Source organism: Cupressus sempervirens, chromosome 1, assembly GCF_028749045.1.
Source record: "Cupressus sempervirens isolate cs-2001-9-10 chromosome 1, ASM2874904v1, whole genome shotgun sequence".
NCBI classification, from domain to species: Eukaryota; Viridiplantae; Streptophyta; class Pinopsida; order Cupressales; family Cupressaceae; genus Cupressus; species Cupressus sempervirens.
The window spans coordinates 878,765,377-878,792,458 of record NC_143118.1 but is presented as its reverse complement, the minus strand read 5'-3'; the positions used below and the strand labels follow the sequence as shown (position 1 = coordinate 878,792,458).

General features: G+C 36.2%; 1 protein-coding gene across 3 annotated transcripts in view; it reads left to right on the top strand.

Annotated features, from left to right (window-relative positions):
* Positions 1 to 27,082, top strand: part of LOC149580627 (uncharacterized) — a 45,666-nt gene that overhangs the window by 4,100 nt on the left and 14,484 nt on the right. For all 3 annotated transcript variants that reach the window (XM_089792511.1, XM_089792526.1, XM_089792518.1), the window contains 4 exons: positions 882 to 986; positions 1,252 to 1,866; positions 2,119 to 2,241; positions 14,369 to 14,613. In XM_089792511.1, coding sequence (XP_089648637.1) covers positions 915 to 986; positions 1,252 to 1,866; positions 2,119 to 2,241; positions 14,369 to 14,613 — 1,055 coding nt within the window. In that variant the 5' untranslated portion in view covers positions 882 to 914. The remainder of the gene's footprint in view (positions 1 to 881; positions 987 to 1,251; positions 1,867 to 2,118; positions 2,242 to 14,368; positions 14,614 to 27,082) is intronic.

The window sequence follows — 27,082 nt, the reverse complement described above, 5'->3', positions numbered from 1 at the left end:
AATAGAAGAGAGAAAAGCACCAATTCATTTGTTGGAACAGCAGCCTTGATTACAACCCACGGGATCAATACTACATTTGAAGAGAAGACTTAATGCTCTCATTAGCAATACAATTGGCTGATTCAATACCTTCTCCAATTGTTAAAGCAATTTTACTAGGTGACAGACCCAAGGCTGGGTTCTGTGCTTCCCTAAGAATTTTGTGTAGGCATCAACTGGGGCAGCTGCTAGCCATCTCTAGTTGTAGAACTTGTGATATCGTGTGAGTCTCTTGCTACATTGGAAGCAAATCTTGATACCCTGCACATCTTGCACTGCTTCAGCTTTATTGCTAGTCTCATTTTTTTAGTATAAGAGAGAAAGCACTAACTCGTTTGTCAGAACAGCAACATATAATATCAGCCACCAATTGCAAGGCCAGGGTACTGCTTTTACTACTGTTGAAATGCTCTTTATAGAGCCTACTAAATGCAGGACCTTCTTGATAGAGTCATGGGCACCACTCTCTCTTAGGACCTGCCCCGTTTTCAGAGATTCTAGCACTGTAGCTGAGAGAAAGCACTAACTCGTTTGTCAGAACAGCAACATATAATATCACCCACCAATTGCAAGGCCAGGGTACTGCTTTAAACACTGTTGAAATGATCTTTATAGAGCCCACTAGATGCAGGACCCACTTGATAGAGTCATGGGCATCCCTCTCTCTTAAGATCCACCCCGTTTTCAGAGATTCTAGCACTGTAGCTGAAGAATTAAGTAATTTTTGTGTTATGACAAGGCGTAAAAAATGTTCAAATACTCCAACATGTTTTTATTTTAAGAGAATTTGGCAATATATTTTCTGTACATGACTCATGGGTTTTTTTTGTGTATTTTTGCAGCTTTCTCTATAAAAACATTATTGCTGTGAATGCATGATTACCATGTCGAGTGAAAGTGAGGCTTTACCTGGCACTCAATCTCTCGAGTTAAAGCGATTTAACCAGGTAGATTTGTAAACATCTAATTGGCTTCTAGTTTTAACTTTAAGTAGAATTATTTCTCTTAGTTGTTGCTTTGTTTAGTTCCATATCTGGTTTGGATGATGGCTATGCTGGTTTTACTTTATTTCTACATCTGGTTTTAGGGGAATAAACATGGAACAGTGCAAATGTTACTAACATTGAAAGCTGTTTCTTAATTTCTGTTGTTGATAATCAGCTTTGGCAAGCCTAGGATTGTTAATAAGAAACTATTATATTGGTTTTGTAGGCTATAGAGCTAGAAAAGCAATTGCATTCTCTGATTGGATCGAAAGGTTCATTAGGCCTTAATGTTCGCGATCTACGCTTTAAGATCCGAGAGATCTATGAAAATATTATTCTGGAGGACCATGAATATGCAGAAGGCCATGAAATAGAGCAAGCACTTTGGAGACTTCATTACAAACAAATTGAAGAATTTCGAACCAGGATCAGGATAAGTGTGGCTGCTGCCACATCTGGGCCATCTGTTCCTATGCCTGGAGCTAAACATGTTACAAGGAATGAGCCTGTTCACAAGGTTTTAGCGAGTTTCAGAAGCTTTTTATCTGAAGCAACAGGATTTTACCATGAGTTCATGTTGAAGCTCAGAGCAAGGCATGGACTTTCTCAAGACTTCTTTTGTACTGAGGAGGTTTCTTGCATGGGTAATCAGAAGACTGATGCAGATCTGAAAAGATGTCAGTTGTCATGCCACCGGTGCTTCATATATTTGGGTGACCTGGCACGGTATAAAGAACTGCATGGAGACGGGGATAGTCAAAACCATGATTGGTCAGTTGCTGCTGGTTATTACTTGAAAGCAGTCTCTATCTGGCCTGCAAGTGGAAATCCCCATAATCAGGTCAATTGCAATTTATTGGTATATAAATTTTAAGTCTAGCTCTCAGGAATTCCAGCTGTCTCACTCTTAGAGATGTAGCTCTGTGACATCATGATTACTGTGGGTTTATTTTGAAGTGGCTGTGATAATCATAGTAACGTCAAAAAATGATTAACTTAATTAATATCATATACTCAGGTTAGTTAGTATTCAATTTGAGACAACATAAACATGTTAAAGTTGAATGGTTTCCATCTTCATGTGTGTGTGCAGCTTGCTGTGCTGGCAACTTATGTAGGAGATGAGCTTCTAGCTTTGTATCGCTATTTTCGGAGTTTGGCAGTCGAGCTACCTTTTGGGACTGCAAGAGACAATCTTGTTCTGTTGTTTGAGAAGGTAAGGAAGAAAATTTCTATGGGGTATTTGAATCATTATATTATGACTCAAGCTTTTGGAACCAAATGAGTAGAAATTTTCTTCAATCAATTTTTTGGATCACACTCTATGGTCTATGTTATCATCAAGACGAAATGGATGTGGATTGTTCTTTATATAGCTTACTGTAGCAAAAGTAGATTGACGCCATTTATAGTCCACCTTTGGAGAAAAAAACCTAAAATTAAATGAGTCAGCCATTCTTATATCACCTAATGATTTAAAAATTTTCAATGTAACATTAGTACTTAGGTACGTTGGGACGAGTTTCTGTGCAGGGGGGAAATGTGCCTCATTTTCGGGACGGTGGAGGGACAGCCAGGGGACGGCAGCAAAACAAAGGATGGGGTAGGGAGGGGTGTTGTATAATATACATATAGAACTTGAAATGCTAGTTATGAAATGTTGTTTCAGTAGAACATACCAAATTAAAATACTTGAACATAGCAAAATTGCAACATGAACTAGAACCATTGAACATTCAACATAGTAACAAACTGCATACCCAATAGTAACATTCAAAAATCAAAATTCAAACAGAAATTCAAGTACCCATCCTGTGGCCGCATGGTTGTGGAATGGCGGAGGTGGGGTATTTGGGTGCTTAGGTACCCGATGCAGGGACGTCTCGGGGATGGGTACAAGGTTTGGGAGGGGGGTGCAAGTCCCCGTGTTAGGTGGGGTTACTTGGGTACTCAGGTACCCGATGTAGGGATGTCTCGGGGACGTGTACTTCAAGGTTTGGGAGGGGGTTGCAAGTCCCCGTGTTACACTGAAATTTTTTACTCTTTCAAAATTATTAAATGCCCACTTCTTATAAGGTAATGTGTCTTTTGAGCATGTTAATTATTGGTCTCCCTGAAACAATGAGTGGCTTAAGCTCAAGGCCTCATCCCTATTCAAATATTAAATATTTATGCTGATTCAACTGCCTAACTAAAGAACAATACCTTGTAGAATAATGTTCTTCCACCACTCTTCCTTATTCAAATTATAAATAGTTATGCTGATTCAACTGCCTTTACTCAAGTACCTTGTAGAATAATGTTCTTCCACCACTAACTTTAGCTCTTTCAAAAGAAATATGGTATTTTATTTTTGAATGGGTGCTTTGCCAAGGCCGTTTTGGTAACTCACTCTTTGTATCTGGAGCATGTTTCTGAACCTTTGTGTAGATGGAATCATGGAACAACCAATTTCACCAATGTATGGCACCCTACATGATCTGCTAATTTACAAACTCCATGTCCTTGAGTAGGTTCTAATCTATGAAGACTTCGATCGACTTTCCAAGATTCTTATGAGGTAGGAGTATAGCAAGGTCACATTGATACCGTGTTTCATTATAATTTCTACCCCTTCATGGAGATGCTCTCTCTATATGCAAGGAAAACTGCAGGTTATCTTATGTATTGTCCTTGCCTTTTTGAAAGGTTTAGCAATCTGCACCCACATGTAGCTGTTCTTAACAATCATTTGTAGGTGATTAATTTTAAGTTTAAGATACTCATCATTCCAAATATGAAATCTCTAACTGCCAGGGTTTTTATGACTTGAGACATTTTGTTGGATGGTGATGGATGTAGCATTCAAAGTGATGCTACGTGAATATCTTTACTTTGTGGTTTTATACTTCACGAGATAGCCATTCATATGATGTATTGGAGAGGAGCATATCAAAAAAAGATAATTTATCATGACGTTCCAACTTACTTGTGGAATTTATATTCTTTTAGCACGGCCATGGAACTCCTTGGTCAAAGGCACAATGCAGCAACAGATTTTTCAGATTGTATGCTTGCTATTGGTTTTAGGTGTGCACATCTTCAGTAGAGTATGGATCACACTCAGTGATCCATCATCAGGAAAAGGAGATTTTTCAGATCTATTTTGATTTCACATTTGCTTTCTTTTTAGCACCTGAACTAGACGGTTGGAATCTGCATTGTCATCCACTTAGTCATCAAGGTTAGTGTTTCTCTCTGTTTGGACATCCCACATTTTCTTAATAGATGCGGACATTAGAGTCCCAGACAATATAGATTATTGGCATGATGCTTAAACATGCTAGAAATTAGAAATTGGAATCCCATTCTAGTGGCCATGCAATTACATTTCAAAGTGTAGTAAGTCAATCTTGGTTCAGACACCAGGAATATTTTTTGAGCTTCTTTTTCACAGATTGTACTGACTTTTTATTGGTATTTTCCTTCAAAATTAGCTCTTCAGCTTCTTGCTTTTTCCTGTTGTAGCCTATGTGCAGAATCTTTTCTTTTTGTCTCTTGCATTAGTGCTTTGCGCTTCTCCTTTTCCAATTTTATCTCTTTTTGTATTGACTCTCCCTATCTTGCTGTGAGTCAGACTTTCAAGCCAGACATAAAATTCAGAAATTCCGTTAGAACATAATGTTATTAGAAGTCATACCCTTAAAAACATCTATCTGTTGTTATAATAGATGGCTATTAAACCTTATGCATATTCCATGCTTTATAAAGTATATACCTTATTAATTGATAATCAATAAACTTTAATTTTATCAACTATCTATAAATGTAGGTTTGAATAAGTGTGACGAAAAAGTATTTTGCTACTAACTCTTCTAAATATAAGGAGGTTCATTTTTGTCAAGAGATACTGAAAGTTGACCCCTTCATCCCCTTCCATGCTGAAATCAATAAATGTTTATGAAATATCTTTGAATGTGCCTACTGTTGATGTTGTAGCAGCAGTAGTTATCTTTCACTCCTTTAGCTGCCTTACTTTATAACTTCAAGGCAATGAAGGGTCAAGACAAATTTAATATTCTTCCAAGAGGAATTCACATATATAGTATAAATTGATATATTTCGTTTCAGAAGATTGATACTAAGGAATTTTGTTATTGGCAGTATATTAATAGGTACTATCAGCAATGCTTCAATTCAGCATAGTGTTTGGCCAAATTGTAAACCAATCTTCTACTATTTCATTAATATAAATGATATATATGTGGTTGGGTTTTTGTCCCTCAAGTTTGGAGGGCTTTCCCAGGGTAATTCGTTGTTTCTTATTGTGCATTATTTTGTTTTGCTACTTATTTTCAGTTTTGGTATTAAAAAAATCAACAGTCTTAGAGCAGGTTTTAAATTTCTTATTTTCTTCATCTTCCCTTGCTTTCGGCAATGGTGCTATTTGTCAAGAAGATTGTGATGGGAAGGGAATACAAGTTGAAGGATATGTAGGAGGCAGATTTCGGTCATATAGAGCTAGATCTAGCCAAGGTGGAGATCCCAAGGCTCATGGCATGCGGGGTGAAGTACAGGTCCTTGCACCTGCTTAAGTATGCTTGCATAATTGACTCCCTTCGTATGATGTTTTAGATTGTTGTGCTCATCGAGACCCTTACAATCCTCAGAGGAAAGTTTCTTTGTATTCTTTTATACACTATTTCTATCTGGAATATGAAGGAATGACAAAGCCCAATTTTATTTTACTGTCTTGCTTCTAGTTTCAGCAATTTCAAGCTTAGAATTCATTCCAGTTAAGATTGTATTTGTGTTGCGATGGATAATTTTTATTTTCCGATGAATGTGTGTATGAATTATTGAGCAGTCGGATGTAGAAGAGCCTTGATGTACACTAAGTTGTATGAGCCCCTTTTAGACAACTAGCTTGACAATGGGTTGTGTGATAAGAGCATAGAAGAAGAGAACATGATTGATGTTCAAATCCCACACGAATCACATAAAGGGCTTTGCACGCTTTTGTAGTTTGGACAACAACGAGCAAAATGGGGTACCTGAAGGGTATCGTAACAAATGTCTTTCACAACTTGGGGTGCAAGGCACCCTTCTGCCATGTCAATTTCAGGCATTCTATAAGTTACATACTGTATCACGAGCTATTTGCCTTGACTGAGGGTATTTTCACAGGGTAGCTGATGTATTGCTAAAGAAAGGCCAATGTGAGTGTGGGAATGTGTTGCCCCTCAGATCTATTCTTGAGGGCTGTGTGGTTTTAACGTAGATCAACATATGCATGATCATGGCTCGTTTACTCGGGCATTGAGAGACTTTGCAGCTGTCATTAGTCGTAACCTGAATAATGACACTTTTAGAGCCAACTTTAAGAAAGATAAAGATTAGAGTTGTTTTGGCTGCAAAATCTTCATCGTACCAATGAAGGGATGGCTGGAAGTGCGACTATTCTATTTACAAGTGAGGTGGACAGAGGGAGTGATGCTACATGTGCTGTTGTTATGCTATGTGCATGGGGCGTTGGAGCGCTGCTTGAGATCAATGATGCTAGGGTTTCACTATTCAAGGGTTTTGTCCACCTTTGTCTTCGTAGGGCTAGGCTTGACAAGGACTTCGCTAAGGCTAATTCCATTAGCTCAAATGACATTCAAACTGTTGGGACTTTTCATTTTGAGGTTTACAATGAGGATTTCTTGCTACTTTGTGGGACCCTTCAGAAGAGGGCTTAGCATGTATGGGTTTGGAGCATGGGTTGCTGCTCCTTCATGCGTCTTGGGGCACCTAAGCAACAAAATCAGCCTAACAAGGTATGTTGTCCTTTGTGAGAGGGAGTCATAACATCAGTGATCCTTGCTACCCGCTAAATCTTATATTCCTCTAAGACAAAGAAATATGAGGTGAAAGCCCTTTGAGAGATGTTGCCCTTTCCACTCATGGGAGTAGCCATGGTTGATGCCATGTTGAGACTTCATGATGACATCACGTTGAATGACTTTGTGATGACCACTTGTGCACATGTTTGTTTCCGCCAATGGGTGTAGCCATTGTGGGTGTAGTTTTGAGTGACTTCATGACATTCTCACATTGAGAGATTCCATGAGAAACTATTTTTGTTTCACAAATGGGTGTAGCCATTGTGAATATCATGCTGAGTGATTCCATGACATTATCACATTGAGACATTTCATGATTAACTTTTTGTTTCACAAATGGGTGTAGCCATTATGGGTGTCACGTTGAGAGACTCCATGACATTGAATTGTTGGAAAGATACCTCCCTAGCTAAGATGTAGTGTTGATGTTATAGAAGCAAGAGTTATCTTTCCCTCCTTTAGTCGACTCACTTGATAACATCAAGACAAATTTCACATATTCTTCCCGGAGGAATTCACATATATGCTACTGATTGATATATCTGAAGATTGATACCAAGGAATTTTATTGCCTGTGTATTGATAGGTGCTATCATCATCTCTTCAGTTTTGCTAGTGTTTGGCCAAATTGTGATCAGTCTTCTGCTTTCATTAATATAAGTGATATATTTGTGGCTGTTTTTTTTCTCCCTCAAGTTAGAGGGTTTTCCGAGGATAATTCGTTGTGCATTATTTTGTTTTGGTGCTTATCTTCATTATGGTATAAAAAAATTAACACCTAATGGCCAGCACATTATAACTTAAGTATTATAAACACACCTTTGAATAAAAAAGAGACAGGCTGCCCACAAGGACTTTTTCATTTTAACATTTTGCAAACTTCTGTTGAAGAGCAGCAATTGAAAGAGGAGATTAGGGCATCAAGTCCACTTCATCATCTTACATTTGTTTTTCTAATTTGTTTTGCATTTTAAAGTTTTTTTTTGAATTTTCTTTGCTAATTTGTTTTGTATTTTTAAAGTTTTTTGGAATTTTTTTAACACATAGGGAGGGCATTGTGATATTATTAAATTTTTTATTTGAACTTGTGACTCTTTTTTGAATTCTTAATGAAAACACACCATGGACAACAGTGACATTAGTGATAGTGAGGGGGTTGAAATTCAATTGTAAGAAAGAACTACACCTAGAACTCATAGAAGTATGACAGCCACTCGAGGTTCTTCTAGGAGTGGGACTGTAAGAAGGCCAGCAAGTACAAACCTGTTTGAATGTCCTTTTGAACTCCTTGAAACCCATGCGAAAGGTCCATTAACCCCCAGAACCTCTCTTACAATTTGCATAATGAATTGATAAGAAAAAATTCAAGGTGGAATAGAGTGTGGCAATCTGTGCAAAAAAATATAGGGGTAGCTATAAGCGGAAAGGTGGTGAAAGGATGACTGATTGTGAAAAAGAACTTAAGCTGAGAAGATTGAGGCAACTAGATTCTATATGGAAGGGGAGGTAAGAAAGAAAAGAATTCCATTGGATAGTTCACAGCCTAGTGTGTCATTGCCTATAGGATCTATGCACATTTGAATTCAAGGGGGATAGGGTTTACTTTTATTCTGGGAAGATGTCATACCCTTACTAAAAATAGCATTTACTATTTTTAGTAAGTTCTGCTGTCCAGAAATTTATATTGTTTTTGGTGATTTGTTTATATTAAAAACCATATTTTCTCATCAAAATTTATTTTTAAATATTAAATTCACAAATATTGGTGTGATATTTGGAGGGGCATAATCTGGGCTTATAAACTGATTTTTATTGTCAAATGACAAGCCAACACAAGTGGCACAGTGCATTTGGAGTGAAAGAAATAAATGGACACTTGGTGTTGGGAGTGTATGCAAACTAATCTAGCTCCTTGGTTGTGGCTTTTGGGTTACCAACTTGGAAATCAAATATTTTTTCAATAAATATGAGTTGTTCTTCATTTGGCATAATTTACTTTCATGTTTTCTGTCTTTCTTTTGTTACTCTTCAGAAGCTGATAAACTTGTGGAGAAGGAAGACTCAAGAGTGGGAGTCTGAGGCTGTCAAGGTGTAATCTCATACAAAGATTACTAGTGTTCATAAGATTTTAAAGTTCCTTGTGTTTTTGTTGAAGTTTGTTTGAGATTTTTAGGAGTTTGGGTGCTATTAGTTTTAGATTCTGATTTCAGCCTGTCAAAGTTTATAATGATGATATTCTGGTTTTGTATTGGTGTTGTTTCTCTTTTTCAAATTGATATTTTATCCTTAGAAAGTGTTTAGTGTGTTTGTGTGAAGTTTCATTTATAATGGTGTGGTTCTACAGTGCCTACTAGTACCTTGTTTGGGAGTATTTTGTGTTTTAGTGTAATCTAAGTTGCAGGAGTTCATTCTTAGCTTTAAGGCCATGGGTCTTTTTGTTATGCATATGTTTTCTCATGCATCTTATCTGAGGAGTTTGATGAGGCACTTGAAAAAACAATGTGGATTGTGTTGTTCCGCTCACCAATGAATATACTGAGGGGGGGTGTATCACTATATTGCAGATAACTTTGAATCATAGTAACACAGGGACGTGTCCCCGCTATTTTTGGGCACCGTACCCAAGACAGGGACACACCCAAGACGAGGGGACGATGCTCCTGTGTCCGTAGTGTCGCCACCAACTTGCCACCGGGAGGGGGACATCCCCGCATCCCTGTTTGGGGACTTGGGGACGGGGATGCATCCCTTGACCCAACTGGGGATGGCCGACCCTTTTTGACACATCAAAAAATGCAAAAAAAAAAACCATTTAAAAGGTTTTTTTTTCTGTTGTTTTTATTGTTTGCTAAGCTTGAACCTTAGGTTGACATGGATGATGAGAGGCCTCTAGGCAGCCTCTACTGCATTTTGGTGGCCCTTGGGCCATTAGTACTTGACGTTTTGTCTTTTGAGTTTGTTGTTTATACTTGAGACTCGGATATTTGAAGTTTAAAAGTTGAAGCATTGAACATTGTGATCATATCATGGTTGATGCTACTTGATGTAATTAAGTTTATGATGCCATTGAATGATTGATGAGATAATGATACTCATACTTTTGCTAAATTGATAATAGATATCTATGACTTGAATTTGCTTAATTATTTAATTTATTTGATAAAAGTTGGAAGTTAGAAGTTAGATATCTTTTATTGCTCACGAATCACTGTTCAATGTTCAATGCAATGTAAAACTAAACTAGCAATAGTGGTCTTGATGAACTTATACTTCATATTTATGTCTTATATTGGTATACATCTTTTTATAATTAGCATTTTAAGTATCATATGTATAGTATATACTATATACCCCCTGTCCTTCCCTCCCATCCCCCTTGCTGTCCCCTTGATGTCCCCAAATTGATGCCCCTTTATCCCCCCGTCCCGAAAACTTGTCCCCCCTTCACCCCGTCCACCTGCCCCCTAGGCCGATGTAACTATGCTGGATTCCTTCACCTATCTTATCCTCCCACCAGTCTGCTGCAACTTTAATGGTTAAGATCAAACAAACAAAAATTGAGACAAAAACAATATCACATAACATACAAATCTATCTCTTGGAAACTTGACTAGGGTAAAACCCACAGTATGTGAGATGATCCTCACAAAGCTTGCAATCTTGAAGTGGGCCCGGTCAAGAGCTTATCTTTGTTAAAAGATTACAAAAGACATTTTCAAGTGTCACTTGGTCAAGGGATTTAATATATACTTGTGAGAGTCTTGCCTGGTTAAGAGCAACCTGGTTAAAGGACTTGGAACACAAAATAATCTGTCACCCTGTTACGGGATTTGATACAAAGAACTTGTTGAAGTCCACCCTCAACGGGATTTTTTGTTGCAGTGATTAGAAAACAACATAAGGAATGACCTAAACACAATAGCTACTTTACTTAGCTTAATGTAGATGACTTTGATGCTCTTGGACCTGTTTGTGACTTGCTCGGCTCTGCAACTTAGACATGATCACTAATGTGCTTAGCTTTGCAAGCTACAACACACTTCATTACTGTGTTGTTCGATACACTGGCTCTTCTCAACGCACTTCACCTTCACACCCTTCCCTTATCACTTCCTTTTCTCCTTTTTCCTCGTGATTGCGATCAGCTCACGTTTTGCTTTTCGATCTGCAATCTAATCTTCTTTCTTGAAATAACAATCTTTTATATGATCCTCGATCACTCAGCTACAAATCCGACTTCGAGAATTCAAAATTTGAATTCACCAACCTATGTTTATAGTGTACCCCTGTTATTGTTGTGCTCTGTTCTTGTCAGATGTGCCTTTGTATGAACGTAAGTCATAGATGTTTTATGACTTCGATAGCTTGTTTGTTTGGAAAGAATTCAAATTCAAATTCTTTTGTCTCCCCTTGATGTGACAGTACCAGCTCCATTAATTGAAATGTCAAGCACAATCTACCTACTTTGTGACGTGTCAGTCATGTGTATCTTGCCTCTGTGTTCCATCCAGTTGACTTAGCTCAAACTTGTCTGTGAGACCACCAGTCACTTCTTCCTTCATGCTTCCTTGACTCCTTGCAACGTGTGCTAACATACTTAGCCCAAATTTGTCTAAGTGTGAATGCCCTTATGACTTCCTTCGCCTGTCATATCCTTACCTTATCTCTGGCCACCTGTGGAAAGGAGATGCATCATGTGCTCACACTACATCACTGGTCACAACCTTGTATTGGTCGATGCTCTGTCTTAGCCTTTGACATCAATTACAACCAGATTATAGCTGGTCACACTGGTAAGCTCCACCAGTCTTGATCCTTAGTCTTTCTGACAGTTATGCCAACAGATTGCCCATGGACACCATTTTGATTCCAGTTTCTCAATAATTGATTGCAGAAGTTTACTTGCTGTTTGAATCATCTTATGTCAGTAAACAATATTATATGTTTTTGCTGCAAATCTGTAAAATCAATTAATTTCGGTTTTGTGTGAAGATTTTGGCGTGTGGATATATAGAGAATTTCCTTGACAGTGTTGGTGCAACTTTGAGATTTGGAAAAAGATTAAATCTGAGGTTTTCAAAACATAATCAGATCTGATATAAATTTTGTAAGATATATTACAAGACAGGAGAATTACCTAGTGTTGCAGATATGTTTAACATACTATCATGAGATGTGGTTGTTTCTTGTATTGCGAAGTTTTTTTCTCATGCCATTCAATTTCGTGGAACATGCTCACCATAATTTGAACAATTTTTCAAAGATGTGGTAGCTGTTCAGTCCCTTGTTTGTCTGATATGGAGAAATAAGCTATGCACCACCCTCTGTGATATAGATTATTCCGAAGTTTGTGTGATGATGGAAGAGATGAGATAAACTTGGACAAGGGATGGATGCTCCATCATCATATTTGAGTGGATTGATAGAGTATTCAAGCTCAGAACTTGGGTTTCCCTTTTCTATAATGAATTGTCATATCAAGCATATATGTACTTTTTAAGAGAGCATTGGATGGCTTCATGGTATTTATCTTGGACCATTTCTTAAGTATTAGTCTTGCAGTATTTGAGAGTATGTTCACCTGAATTGGATTCCACCTACTTCTTCATATGTCGCATGTTAATTTTAGGATCGCTGCAAATATAATAGCACTGCCTATATTTTCTGCGTGTTCCAAAGGCAGCGATCTGTCTTGCATTTATGTTGAGGATGAGCCAAGGAGAGACTTGTCCCTTAACACGACATGTTTATTCATTATTATGCGTTTAATATAATGACAATTATAATTACATACATGTGTGTGTGTGTGTTACACATAATATCTCGAGTCATTATGATTTTTATTTCTCTAAAATTTGTATAATAATAATGTGTGTGTGTATATATATATATATATATATATATATATATATATATATATATATATATATATATATATATATATATTGTATGAGTTAAGTATATATATACATCTCATATATACTATATACATATCTTCACTAGTTTTGACTCATACATTTCTTCACTAGTTTTGAGTCTTCACTCACTGTATTTATCTGACTGAAGCTACAAAACATCAACACTCCCTCTTAGCTAGGGAGGATAAACAAACCCTTCAGACACGATTTGCACAAAATGATAGGCCTAATAATAATCTTCGACTAATGACTGCAAACATAGCCAGCCAAATTAATTTGCATTCAATACTCCACATCGAGAAGCATAATCCGAAGCTTGCAGAAAACCCGCTCGTTACAGATTCTATTAAGATTTGGGCATTTGTGAGTGCAAGAGCTTGTCCATGTCGGCACTGCATGACTGGGGCTGAGATACGTCACACTTGAGAGTTTGAGCAAGATTGGGGGCAGAGTCATTATGTGAACATCTGCTTGCTCTAGGAGATGAAATTGATGAGTAAGATTTCAAGCACTTCAGCCTCTCCAACCCATCCCATCTTCAGTATTATAGAGATCTTAGCTGCACTCTTTGATTATGAGCTATTATATAATAATCCATGAGAGAATATATAAAAGCTACATTATTCAATATAGATTTTGCTGGTTGTGATATCTACTGCTGGCAATTGTTATGTCTTTATATCTTGCATAACCTACTCATATGCAATGCATGTCAATATTAATATCAGATTTTTGCTTTACTAAAGAACAGAAATTTCTAACTTGAATTGCTATAATGATTTTTCTGCCACTGCATTCCTTAGAATTCGAGTTGTAACTTGATAATTTTTAGATATACAATGAGCATTCAACCACCAATGCGAGGATCCCAAACTCATTAATGAAAAGCTTAGCCAACTCAGTTAATGTTGAAGTGTACGAGAGGATGAAACCACAAATTCATTGAAAGCAATATAAAATTATATTGAATCAAGACAATTTGAGCTTCAGTTTCACAATTTTAAATGCTCTCTTAAAGAATGAGGTCTTTGCAAGTTATGCTGTTTTACCAATTCAATTTAAAGTTCTATGAAACCATTTTCAAGGAAGCATAATGAATAGAACTGAGTTATTTAAGATGCCTCTAGAAATAGTATTAAGTATGCATACTATCTTAATTTTAAATGAAGTCTTGGCTCCTAACAATTGCCAAATGGAATCGACATAACTAGGACATAATACTAAAGTAGTTCTCAAATATACCATGTATAAATTGCACCATTGTAAGTCCACTGCTAATTGTGTTTCTTGTCACTGTCAAAATGGAACAGCACAACTGAAAATTCAGAGTTTATGGTCTGTTTCTGATTGGTTCACATCATGTTATGATGTATGAATGCAATATGTGAGGAAATTGTGCATGGTATTGATGATTCATATTGAGATGATATAATATGAATAGAATGTTACTCCTATATCTTACTCGTTATGTTCAAAAACGTTTGAAGAATTAATCACTAAAATAATGAAGAGTTTTTTGACTGGTAAAGATAAACATAATAATTGTGTCATATTTTGGCAGAATCAACTCCACTATTTCCAGCTTATTGCTTGTACCAATGAGTCAAGCTCCCAAGCCCCAAAAGTTTGCGAGAGTACAAAAAGCAAAGGTGACAAGACTCTTTTGATTGGTGATGGATTGAAATTGACTATAAAAGACCAAAGACAACATAGCGCTGGAGAAAATGCAGGTTCAATTTCAGATTTGAGGAAAAGTTATCGTGTTCGCTTTGTTCGACTAAATGGCATTCTTTTTACAAGGACGAGGTAAATAATATCTGGTTTCTGAGCCTGAGCAACACTTCTCTATGCATTCAATTCCAATAGAGAAAAGGCAAGAGTTGTGGACGAGTAAAAATAAACATGATTTCACATTATTAGATAGAGATTTTATTAATATTATGTGATAAAAATCATATTAGCATTACATTTGCTTGGTATTGGTTGTTGGGAAAAGGTGTGTCATACACTTCACATAATGCTTATGATGTGCAATATAACATTTATATGCATGTATATGAAATATAGGGATGTGCACATCACATTGGTTAGCATTGTCAGTGAAGGTTGGATGGAGATTCAGTATAAATCTATATTTACTATTTCAAACTCAATACAATAAGCATGTCAAATGCATGATATCAGTAACTTAGGATGCAACAAATATGCAACACAAAAAGTCCACACACATAATAGACACAGGTTTTTATGTGGAAGCTCTTATGGGAGAAAACACAACAAAATATTGCTTACTTGTATGAAACCTTCGTACAGATTATTTTTGCACCAGTCTATAGGAGACACCAATTTCCAACATCTGGGCAGCTACCCAGCAAGAGACCAATTTCATTCAATGAGAGGCACCAACGTCGTGATCACCTTAGATAGAAGGCACCAACCTTCATATGATAAATGTTCAGGAATTTTCTTTTGGATCAGCTCTAAATCATCTTCTTAAATCTGCTATAATTCTATTTCAAAAATTTGCCATCAATATTGCTAAAAAAGTCTTTGATGTATCGGCATTGTTTCTGCTCAAATACTTGCCATGATTTTACCTTGAACTCTGCTACGACCATGGATTAAATCTGCTCCAAAATTCTGAATTTTGTTCTTTAGGTCTGCTCTTAAAATATGAATGATATTCAATAAATATTTTTGTTTATCTATCAAAAAACATTTATATATGCCTTGCAAAAACACCCCTTCATCCAAGAGATTCGACTTGCAAATACTAGGAGTCGACCCCTTTTGAAATCATTTATTTGTGTTTTAAATCCCCATAATTGGGTGGGCTCCAAGAAGGGTGTTCCCTTTTTAAATCCCCATAATTTGCATTTTTGAAACTTGACAAAGTGGCTCAGGACATTGGTCAACCCTTGTGGGCAATAAACTATTATATAACAATTTAATCATCTCCTTGCTCAAGAAAATGTTGATAATAATGCATGATCTAACATCTAATAATATAGTCACTAACTTGCGACATCAGTGACAATAATCCAATACATGCAATGATTTTGCTTTTTTTCTTTCAATTTCTTTTGCATTATTCAATTCCTTATCTTTTTCTTTTTATTTGTATACATACTTTGTTGTGTATGTATATGTTCAGTATATTTAAACTTAAAGCATAGTGAGGAGGAATCTTGCTTAGCAATAGTTTACTTACAGAAAAATACAACAATTGCACACACACATATGGTTGTTTTATTTCTTTTCTTTTAGTTTTTGTGTTTTTGTTTAAGTTTTCTTCTCTGTGATATATATATATATAAAATCATTTTTTTTTCTTTTTTCTTACTCTTCTAGCTTTTTAGTTTTATAGTTTTTTGTTTAATGTTCTCTTTTCGCTTTATTTGTATATATTTATATATATACAAAGTAGAGAGAGTATTTACTCTTTATATATATAGGATTAATATATACATATATATACATATACGCACATAGATATACACACACTTTTCGTACTTCTCCTTCTCTTACATTTATATTGGCTTATTTTTGTGGCATTCCTCTTCTATTTGCATGTTACTTATTTCATTTGTGTTCTTTTTAATTTAATATCGTTTTTGTTTATTTTAATTTAAAAAAAAATCAATTTTGTTTAGTGGTGTGTTCCCCTTTTATTTTATTTTTCTGGTTAGGTTTAATTTATTAATTATTTGTTTTTTTATTTGTGTCTTTAGTTGTTTCAATTCCTTTCGTTTTTTTGCTCTTTATTTTGTTTTTCGTTTTTTTATTCTTATCAAATTTAATACATTCATTTTTTTTTGTTTTTTTGGTCTTATTGTGGTATTGTTTGTGCTTTAACTTGAAGATTAGTTTCTAAATTGTTTTTTTCAAGGTCCTGTCAACCTCGGTCAGTGTGCTGCTTACCCTTCTCTCTCTTGTCCTCTTCCCCTTTATTCTATTCTGGTCTGCAGTCTGCAATATTTTTCTTCCTTGTTTGCTCTCCACCATCCTGATGATGGATCATGTAGCGTGATCCAAACGTTGATGATAAAAAATACTACACAATTGAAGCCATAAATTATTTTATGACAAATCGTCCGATAGTTAGGGACATTTTGAATGTTATATTTAACATTGAAATAAACGTTTAAAAAATGAATGATATCAATTGGGAAAAGTTAGCACCAAAAGCGAAATGAGGGGGACATGGTTTTACAGGCACATGGATTATGCAAAATATTGTTTGGTGGTTTTTTGCGCACTTGTTTATATAAAAGCAAACGTGAGTAGTTGCTAAGATTGGCTTGTGGGACCTTTGGCTTGTTGGCTAAAGTTGAATGAATATCTCTTGTAAGTTGTATCTGTGAACCTACATTGGGATGTGTGGTATTAGGATTCTCATTTGTTTGTGCACATGGAGTGTAATGTCCCTAGTAGAGTTCACAACACAATGTTATCGTTAGCCTATTTTCCTTTGGCCCCGTAGGCTAACTAGGACATAAAAGGGACTTTGAGGCCATTTGGCCTACGTAGTTGTTGGCCCACTTATAGTGCCCCAAATTTAACATTCTGAGCCAACTTCTCTACTTGCATATCATGCTTCGATAACCATTTTTCTCCTTAAATTTGCAGCTTAAAATTCTGGTTAAGTGAAAATATAGGTTGTTGAACCCCTTGAACCCGATCATACAGGTTCAATCAGGTTCTAAAGGTTCAATCGGGTTCAACATGTTTAAAGGTTCAAAATTTCCAACACAGAGGAAAATGAAAGGGAAAGGCCATTAACCAAGGGAAACAATTTTGAGAGAATTTTGTAATTTTGAACTTTGGGTTTGACAAGTTCGAACAGGTTCATCCATGTTTGAAAGTTCAATAGATTCAAACAGGTTCATCCCAGTTCGCAGGTTTAACATTGTTCAAAAGGTTGAAACAGGTTCAAAAAGTTCAAGAGGTTCAGTGACTCACAATGGTTTAACAGTCCCAACAGGTTCGATGGTTCAACGTGACAGATAATTTCTGTGCACATCCGACAACCCAAAAATGCATTTAAAAAATATTGCTGGTTATTTAAATATGAGGCTGGCCCACCTAGTTTTTGGTCTTACATATTCCTAGATACATTTTTTATAACAATATAAACATATATGGTATATTATTTTAATATTTTCTCAAACAAAACAATTAAAAACGATATTTTTAATTTGTTGGAAAAGCAACAATTAAAGAGAAATTATTTTATTATCCTTTGTCAAAAATCAGTTATAGCAACTGAAAAGGTTATGAGGGAATTATTTATGGGAGAAAACTTTCAGCAGAAGGGGTTCTTGATTCTGCCTTTGGCTCGAGACTTTGTGTTGTGGGCAAAGGGTTTTGCTTTCTGTTTTGATTGTAATTATAGGGAGAAGGGAAATATTTTTTATTTCAAACTGTAATTTGTGAGTGCAGAAGCAACAAGATCTGTGTCATCTTTTTGCATGTTCAGAGAAGGAAGATAATTGTATATCAGATCTTTGAGTTTGAACATTTGTCTTTTGATTGAAATCAATCTTTGAATTGATTCAGTTGTATCTGAATTTAATTACATACATGTCTGTTATTTGGTCTTTGAGCCTTGGTGATTCGTGTATTTGGAAGAGAATGTTAATGCCTTCTTTCTTGCATTTTCTCTGTTATGTAAGCTTTGAATAAATGGACTTTATGCCATTTGTTTGTTGTTCTTAGTTGTTCGTTTTCTTTAACATCTATTCTGTGTTTATGGGTAGATGTTTTTGTGCCTTTCTTGCTTTTTGGTTAAAAGCATCTCTGCTTGTAGTGTAGTGGATTCATTGAAAATCTCATATGGGGAGCTGTACCCAGGACAATTGAGAGATCGCTTATGTATTTTGATAGCAAAGCGAGCCAACTGTTAGTTGCATATATTTGTCTTCTTGGTCTGGGCATTTGGGAGTCGTTTTACGACTGTTTTTGTAGAAGACAAACTTGTTCACTAACAGATTTTTGGCAACTTTGTTGGGGACATAGAAATAAAGACCAATGCAGGATTAGTTATCTTTAGTTAGATTTTATTCATGCAAGATTGGTGACAACGTATCTTAATTTGAAAAACTTTTATGTTAAACAATTTTGTTTTATATTATGGCTTTGGTTGCAACACAACGATGGGGATCTCGTACAGGACCCTTTGCCTTGCCTCGATACTCATCCTTGCATAAAGGGTCAAGAGAAATTCTTCCTAAGTTCATGGGAGAAAAATCACATGATTTGGATGATCATATCCGAGCGATTACAGTTGTCTATGGAATACTTAGCATGCAAGAAGAGAACGTATTTGTCAAATTATTTGCTCGAAATCTCATTGTAAATGCTGCTGATTGGTTCCAGAATCTGGAAGACGGTTGTATTACTTGTTGGAATGATCTAGAGGTAGAATATATTGGAAGTTTTAAGCCTGTTGTTGATGTTGGTAAGCTGCTGTTAAACTTCTTTCAAATCCAAATAAAAGAGAATGAATTCATGAGTGATTTTGTTGATAGATTCAACAGATGTGTCAGTAAAATTCCTACAACATATCGACCCAATGAAAGTAATCAGTTATGCATTTTCTTTGCTGCTATGGAAACTGAAATAAAATTCAGTTAAAGCGTTTAAAAGTGCAAAGAGGGGAAGATGCACATGTTGGAAACTACAATTGAAACAATTGTTATGTTGTCATTGATGTCAAACCTTATTGGTGAGACAGTTGCTACCTAAGTAAAGTGGCAGATCAAGATGATTGATGAAGAGGATTTGAGAAGAAGAGATAATAAGAGGACCTAGTCGAAAGGTTTAGTTATGTGGAATTACAATGGGCACTTGAACAGTTAGACTTTGGCAAGAGAATGTGTTGTTTAATCATAACACTAAGTGGAGAAGATAGTTGTGTTAAAGCCTAGAAGAGATGATCAATAAAGAACAAATACTTAGGCTTAACCGAGCTTCAAAGAAGAAGATTAAGGAACTTGTAGTTGAAGCCGAGCTATGCTAGTGTTGATAGAGTGAACAGTAGAAGCCGAGCACATTCAGAGTCAACCAAGTGCAGTAAAGACAGAGTAACAGAAAAGTTAGACTGAGTGCCGGTAAAAGGACCCGAGCGAAGATAGTGTAAGCCGAGCAAGATAGTTTAGTGATGACCGAGGCCAAGTAACACAGTGTTGGCTGAGTGACAACATTTTATAGTTTGTGAAGGAATTGAAATTTCTAGCTAACATAGTTGAATTCTTGGAATATGTAAAGCGTGTTGAAGATAAGGATTAATGATTTGAAACATTTAATGCAAGGGAAACCGTGTTGCATAATGGCAGGCAGATTGAAGTGCAAGGACAAAGTGATAACAATTAGGTTCCTTTATTATTGGAATATGAATTTAGTTTTGTGCAAACATTATCAGATTTTGCTATTTTAAATTGGCAAATAAAATTCTGGAAAATTATGAGAGTTGTGTTATTTTGCAAAAGTTATCACTTATAAATTAATTCCAATATTTTGAAATTCAGTTTATGTTCCTAAAAATGCAAAGCAAAAAATTCAATTACATGGAAGACTTATCATTAGAGATTGTTTGCCAAGTGTTTTACAAAATGTCAAACCCAATTTAGTTTTGAATTGGAGTTTGTTTGAGCCATAACCGACTAGGTTATTACAATGTTGAGAGAGGATATATATGATTTTGATGTAGATGATTCGTGTTTCTTCTTGGAGGTTTATGTTTACCTAACACTAGAGTTGAGGTTAGCATGGAGCCATTACGATCACTATGTTTATTGTCATTTTTTCTTCTTGTACTTAATTGTTTACTTTTGAGTAACAACATGGTGTTTGTTTGATCTCTTTATTCTATAATGTGGAGAACTTGGGAGAGGTATGGAGATTAGTGGTGAGAGTCGTGTAGCTTGCAAGTTTGCATATCTTTGTGGATGTTCCTTGGTACTGCATGACATTGATGACATATGCTATACCTTCTATTTGAGTGATATAGGTGTACTTTTTGATTCCTTGATTGATTCAGCATGGACATTATCTGTATAGTGGAAGTTCTAAATTCTATATGTGTATTTTTTTGGATGTTTTTGTAATTTTTTGTTTTGTGCTAGTAGTGTATATACTTGGGATTTGTTATTGTGTATTGGATTAGATATGTTGATGGCATATGATCTACCTGTGTATACCTAGGTTTTGAGTTATGGTTAGTTGGATGTGGTCATAATTAGTTGTAGTTGTTGTTTGTTGCACTTGTAATAACCCCTTGCTCTTTTGATTCACCTTTGAAACTTTATTCATACCCGACTCGAAGTTGAACTTGAACCTTCGTTTTATCCTAAGTTCAAGTTTAGGTTCAAATTGTTTGTGAGAAAGTTGAAAGCCTCATTGCTTTAGTCTTCGGTTGGTAGTTCGCCAAACTTAGATGTTGAACTTGAACCTTGAACCTCTAGGTTTCAAGTTCAAGTTCAACATTGAGATTTTATTAATTGAGTTCATGCGCTCTCTTTTGTGATTTCCCTTTTTTGGCTTTTCTTTAAGAAATTTGGGCTGTTGTATGTTGTGGGTTTCTTTTATTTTCAGATTGTCATGTCTTTTTCCTGACCAAAGCTCCCCAAACCTGAAAAAGGGACTTGTTTGTTGAGTTCTCTCCCTGAAATCCATGATACATCCTTTGTGAATGTGAACTTGACGGGATTAATAGAGAGAACCAAAAATGCCCAAAGTGGAACCATTGCTGAAAGGCTAATCAATAGTGGATTATTAGAAGCTGTGACTTTTCCTCCTGCTATGGCATGCCCTGAATTAGTGATAGAATGTGCAAATAGATATGACTTCCAAAATAGGTGCATTAGAAAGGTTTTAGGAGAAATCTTAGCAAGGATTGATAGGGTTATTGTTATAGCAGCTTTTACAATTCCCCATAAAGAACAGTACGAGCTTTGGACCTTTAAGGAAGCGATACAAATATATGAAGGAAAGAAGAAAGACTATAATTGCCTCGTTGCACAGAGCTGGCTTTTGAAACCTATGAAAGGAGGTTCGCGATTGCCTAAGCCATTGACTATTGAGTGTTTCATAAAGGAGATTGCAGATATAGTTTTCCTCTTAAATAGGGTGGAAGGAAACAAATATGCTTTTCACTGGATGTATTTCTTTATACAGAAAATTGTGAGAGGTGAAAACTTTATTGATTGGGCAGAGCTAATAGCCGAAAGACTGCACAAAGAGCTGTTGGGATTAGCCAATTTACCCCTTCTTAATGTCATCCTACCTTTTCTATATTTTAGTTGTTTCAAAAAACTGGGAAGGGCTTCTCCACAAGCTATGGACTGAAGACATGAAAATTTACGAGTATTACAAACATTTGCAAGCAAGGAAACACTCCCAAGAATACAGAAGGGTCAACAGTGTATTTTTGGGGAGATTAGTCTTTGAGCTAAAGGAGAGAGAAAACAACAGGCTTTCTGGGGAACCTATGCATGTAATTGATACCTATGGCTATCATTTTATCCAATTCCCAAAATTTACCTTTATCATAATTGGGGCTTTCGATGGTGAACCTCTTAAATTACCTCGATATTTCTTGGATAATATCGTAGTATTGGAGGTATGCAGTTGGTTGGTTGTTGTTGAATAACAATTGAAAGACATTAAAAAGACATCAAGAGTCTTGTTCCCTATAAAGCTGGGTCATTACAGATGTGAAAGTCTCAAAGACGCCATGGCAGTAGAAAATGAACTCCAAAACTTGAATCTGAAGACCTACTTCCCAAGGAAATATTTTGATTATGCAAGGTTTGCCAAAGAAAATCTAGATGTCACACCCACATTCAGGCACATTCCACATATGGAAGATTATTGGGCCAATTGCCCTGATGAATTCAAAGTCAAAGAGAGGTTGTGGTCAAGAATGACTCTGAAGCAAGTTGTGACCTTCAAAATCGGCTTAGACATAAATGGAGTCGAAGATGATGAGCAAAAAGATGTATCAGACCCATGGTACCTGGAACAGATTGAATGTTTTCCAATTATCGAGCTAGATTGGAGTAAAAGAGAAGAAGATGATCTACAATCTAGAATTGCCAATGGGATCAAAAGAACAGAGGAATGGCTTTTGAAAAAGTGAACCATTAAAACTATCACCTAGTCATCAAAACAACATGCGCAGTTAAAGAAAAATAAGTCTTTGAAAAGAATGATTACTCTCACTGACCATGTTAATAATTCAGCTGCAAGTAATCAGGAACTTGAAGTTGAACCAACTCCATCAAAGGTTCAAGTTCAACACAGAATGAAGCCTATCAAAAGGATAACTCGCTCAAGCACCAAGAAGAAACAAAGGGAGGGTAATCCTAAGAAAGATTGTGAGACATTAGTGGATTTGTATCCTCCGGAAATAAAACAAGAAACAAAATAGGTTCTTGACTGTGACACTTTCAATATGGCTGAAAATCAACAAGACATGAGTGGTGAAGGCAGCATTCCTATGGATTCCCTCACCTTAACTAGGAGCTTCCTAACACTAGAGAAGACCCCCATAGCACCCAAATGGTTGGAAACTTCCGTTACCAAGAAAAGAAGTATGGTGGCTTTGTTTTTGCTTATTGATGACCTAGTAAGTAAATGCTTGGGCAAGACACCTAAGAGCAAAAAGCCAAAGACTGAGTCCAAGCTTGAGTTCGATGAGAATATGGGGCATTGGATGACAAAAATTGCCAAACCGGTCTAGGATAAGGAAGATAATGAAATGAGTACTCAAGACTATCAAATATCAAAGGTAGACCTTGGAAAAGGTTGTAGAGCAACCGATATGAAGATTTTTGAAGTACCCAACAAGAAGATTGCCGAACGAGTCTGGAAGGATGCCAAGGACAAACAAGACATGAGAGAGATGATGAAAAGCATGGCTTAGTATATCAATGCCATTTAACACCTTGAACCCATACCACTCAATGAAATACCTGCTACTGCAGACATCAAGTACCAAATTAATCAAATATTCCTAGATCATCTGCAAAAGAGCAAGGCAGTCACCAAATCATTTGAGGAATGGATTGAGTTTCTTAAGGCAGAGGCAATCAAACAGGTTAGTGTTTTGAGCGAAGCTTGGAAAGAAAACACAAATGTCATCAAGAAAATAGAATCAAGCATAGAGTCCCATGAGAAAGGGAAAAGCAATTGGGTCAAAGAGGTCTCGTGCATGGAAGAAGTACAGGAATATGGCTTACAAAGATTTCTTATAGAATGACCAGTACAAGACTTGATGATAAAATTTTCTAGGTGACAAAGGATTGCATTGAATGGAGGAACGAAGCTATCACGCAAGGCATTTTTGAGATCAAGGAATTAAATTGTAGGTAATGTCTCATTCAGGGTGATTTGAAATGGATTGATAAATGATGTACTAATGTGGAGGAGAATTCGGCTTGGTCTGGTGAAGAAATTGCCAAAGATTTGCAGAGAAAGGTTCCAGGGGCTGAAGGAGGTGAAAGCACTGACAGTATAGGACTTTTCAAAGGTCACTCATGTGGAAGCTATGTTGATAATCAACTAGAAACATTTGGAGATGCACGAGACAAAGGTCAAGCAAATTCGCAAAGACAAGGAAGTATGGAAATAGAGGATTGCGTATCTCGGGATGCCACATCAATAGGTCATCTCTGCTTTTACTTTTGCCTATGAAAACTAGAAAATTGCCCGATTCTGCTTCAATGGAGAAATTCTAGGATTTTGGGACACTTGGAGGTGCTTGGCAGGCAAGCGTTGAGCGCCATAGTTTTATTTTATTTTGTGTTATGCTTTAGCAGTTTAAGGAGTCAGGGTAACTGAAAACTATTCACTGCTAGTGGAGTAATTTTGACTATGGTTAATTTCGGCCCTACATGGCTATATATGCATGATGGAGGACGAGAGGATTAACATTTGAGATGGAGGTGACCTTGGGTATTGTTGGACATATATTGATGGAGCACATGGAGCACTTGAATGTCTTGAAGGTACATGCTAGCTTCAAGGATTGTTCTATTGGTGTATGAGTTAGTTTTGACCCCTTTTGCAACTTATGCAAGTGGGAGAGTGGTGATGAAAAGTTTGTTGTACACCTTGCATAATACTTATAACAGGTTTGATATTCTTGTGGAAACTTTGTGTAGGAGCTGATTGATGACTCAAAACCCTTAGAATCCTAGCAAGACCAAAACGTCTTTCACAAGAGGGAAAATGCCAAGAAAACTTAGTTCATCATGCAAAATAGCATTATTAAATGTGAATGTTTACAATGAGATGCCTTGCTTTTAAAGACAAGTTTGAGGGATAGAATTAGACAAGGCTGTGACATGTCTTAAATCTTGTGTAATGAGACGACTAGCTCAATCAAATATTAAATGACCTAGGTAGCTAGAATTAAATTAAAACCATAAAGATAAGATATGATGTGGCTTATCAAGACAGTTAGGGCTTCTAAACACAACTCCTCTTCTACTAAGACTAACTAGGTACAAGACTTTATCAGTTACAAAACCTTATTCACACCAACACTCCCTATTAACCACAACTTAGGGATTAGAGTGGGTCCCGACAACCAGGCCATATTAGGTACTCTACAATTCAAATTTCTCTCAAACAGGGAAAAGCAGAACACCCACTAGGACCAACTTCTTTCCATAAGAAAGAGAAGATACAAAAAAGATGATGTATGAAGGACACAATGATACCCCCCAAGAACTACATCCATCATGATGTTAAAATAATGATCCGCCCATAAGAGTTAAAGAAAGAGACTATATAGCCCTTGCTCCCAATGTATAATATCATGCAAAAATAGTGAATGCTTGAACTGATATGTAGAAGCAACATTTCTCTTTCTGGGAAGAAGCTAAACTGAGTACAAAAATGTAGGATCTGTCTTTGTAAATTGCTAATCTGTTGCCAAGTCCTTGGCAGATGATGATGATGCCAAAAACCAATCAGGTACAGGGCTAATCACAATAGAAGGTGACAAATGGAAACTGATTTGGAACAAGCTCCAAAGACAAATATGATGTACCAACAGTTGTGCCATGATTGTCATCATATAAGAGAGATAAACCCTTGAAGTTGTCCTTTAAATCTGAAATGTGAGATTCCACAAGCAATGGTGCAATGTGTGACAGATAGGAATTCCAATCAAGAAGACAATCAGATACCTCTTGCAATGAATCGCAAAAAGGTCCCACTGAACCAACAACAGAAGATGGACTATACAGCTTAACAAGAATTAGAATCTCAGCAAATGAAGGTACACCAATTGTTTATAGGGCTGGCTACCTGATTCCTACAGTTGAAAAATATAAAATAACAGAAAGAATTGAGGAAAACTTAAGAAATTAATTGGCAAAAAGTTGGAATTTAGATTGTAAATTTTGAGGTCGAGCTATAAACAGTATGTATAGTAGCAAAAACAAAGTTGCTTGCTGATTACATTTCATTTAAATTTTTTCCTCTGGTTTCATTCACCGATTCACCAAAAAGGGAATTATGTTTAATATGAGTCCATTGGCTATTTATGCTACTCTTGTAATAATATCGGCGAACAATCTCCCAAAAGTGAGACTTGAACTTGCTAATGTTGCGTGGATCATTTTCTACCATTTTCATATAAAGGAAAGTATTTTAGAGATGAGAAGGTTGGATTTGAAAGTATAGACGTAAAATCTATGGTGGCAAAAGGTTTCCAATTTGGAAAGCACATAATATTGGTGTTTTGTGTTATCTTTTTGTAGAAGACTCTTATTCCTATTTAATGAGGCCTCACGTTGACTATCTATCTTTAAGTTTTTATATGCTCTGTGGTATCTTTTTTTTGAAAAGAATATCGTTTTGTCATGTCATTGAAGCTTAATGTGTTTATTTTAATTTCTATCGGGTTTCTACTCAAACACAGACACACATATGATCATCTTGTTAATGATTGATTTTAATAGAATTTTCATTTCTTTTGTGTCTTTTATGTTTGTAATAATCAAAGGGGACACACAAAGCTCACAAGCACCTCTAAGGGATGTCAGTAATAGAGAGCAAGAACAAAAGTGAAGGCCACTACTTGGGTACTTTTTTTTAGAAAGCCTGTTGAAGATTTTGGTGCACATAATGTCTTATAAGCCTCTTTTCTCTCACAATTGTGGCCAATCGGCATATGAGTTGTATGTTACTGTTTTTTTCTTATAAAGATTCACTATAATGCTTCCACTGTTTTTCTGATTTTTTTGTTCAGATGTGTTTT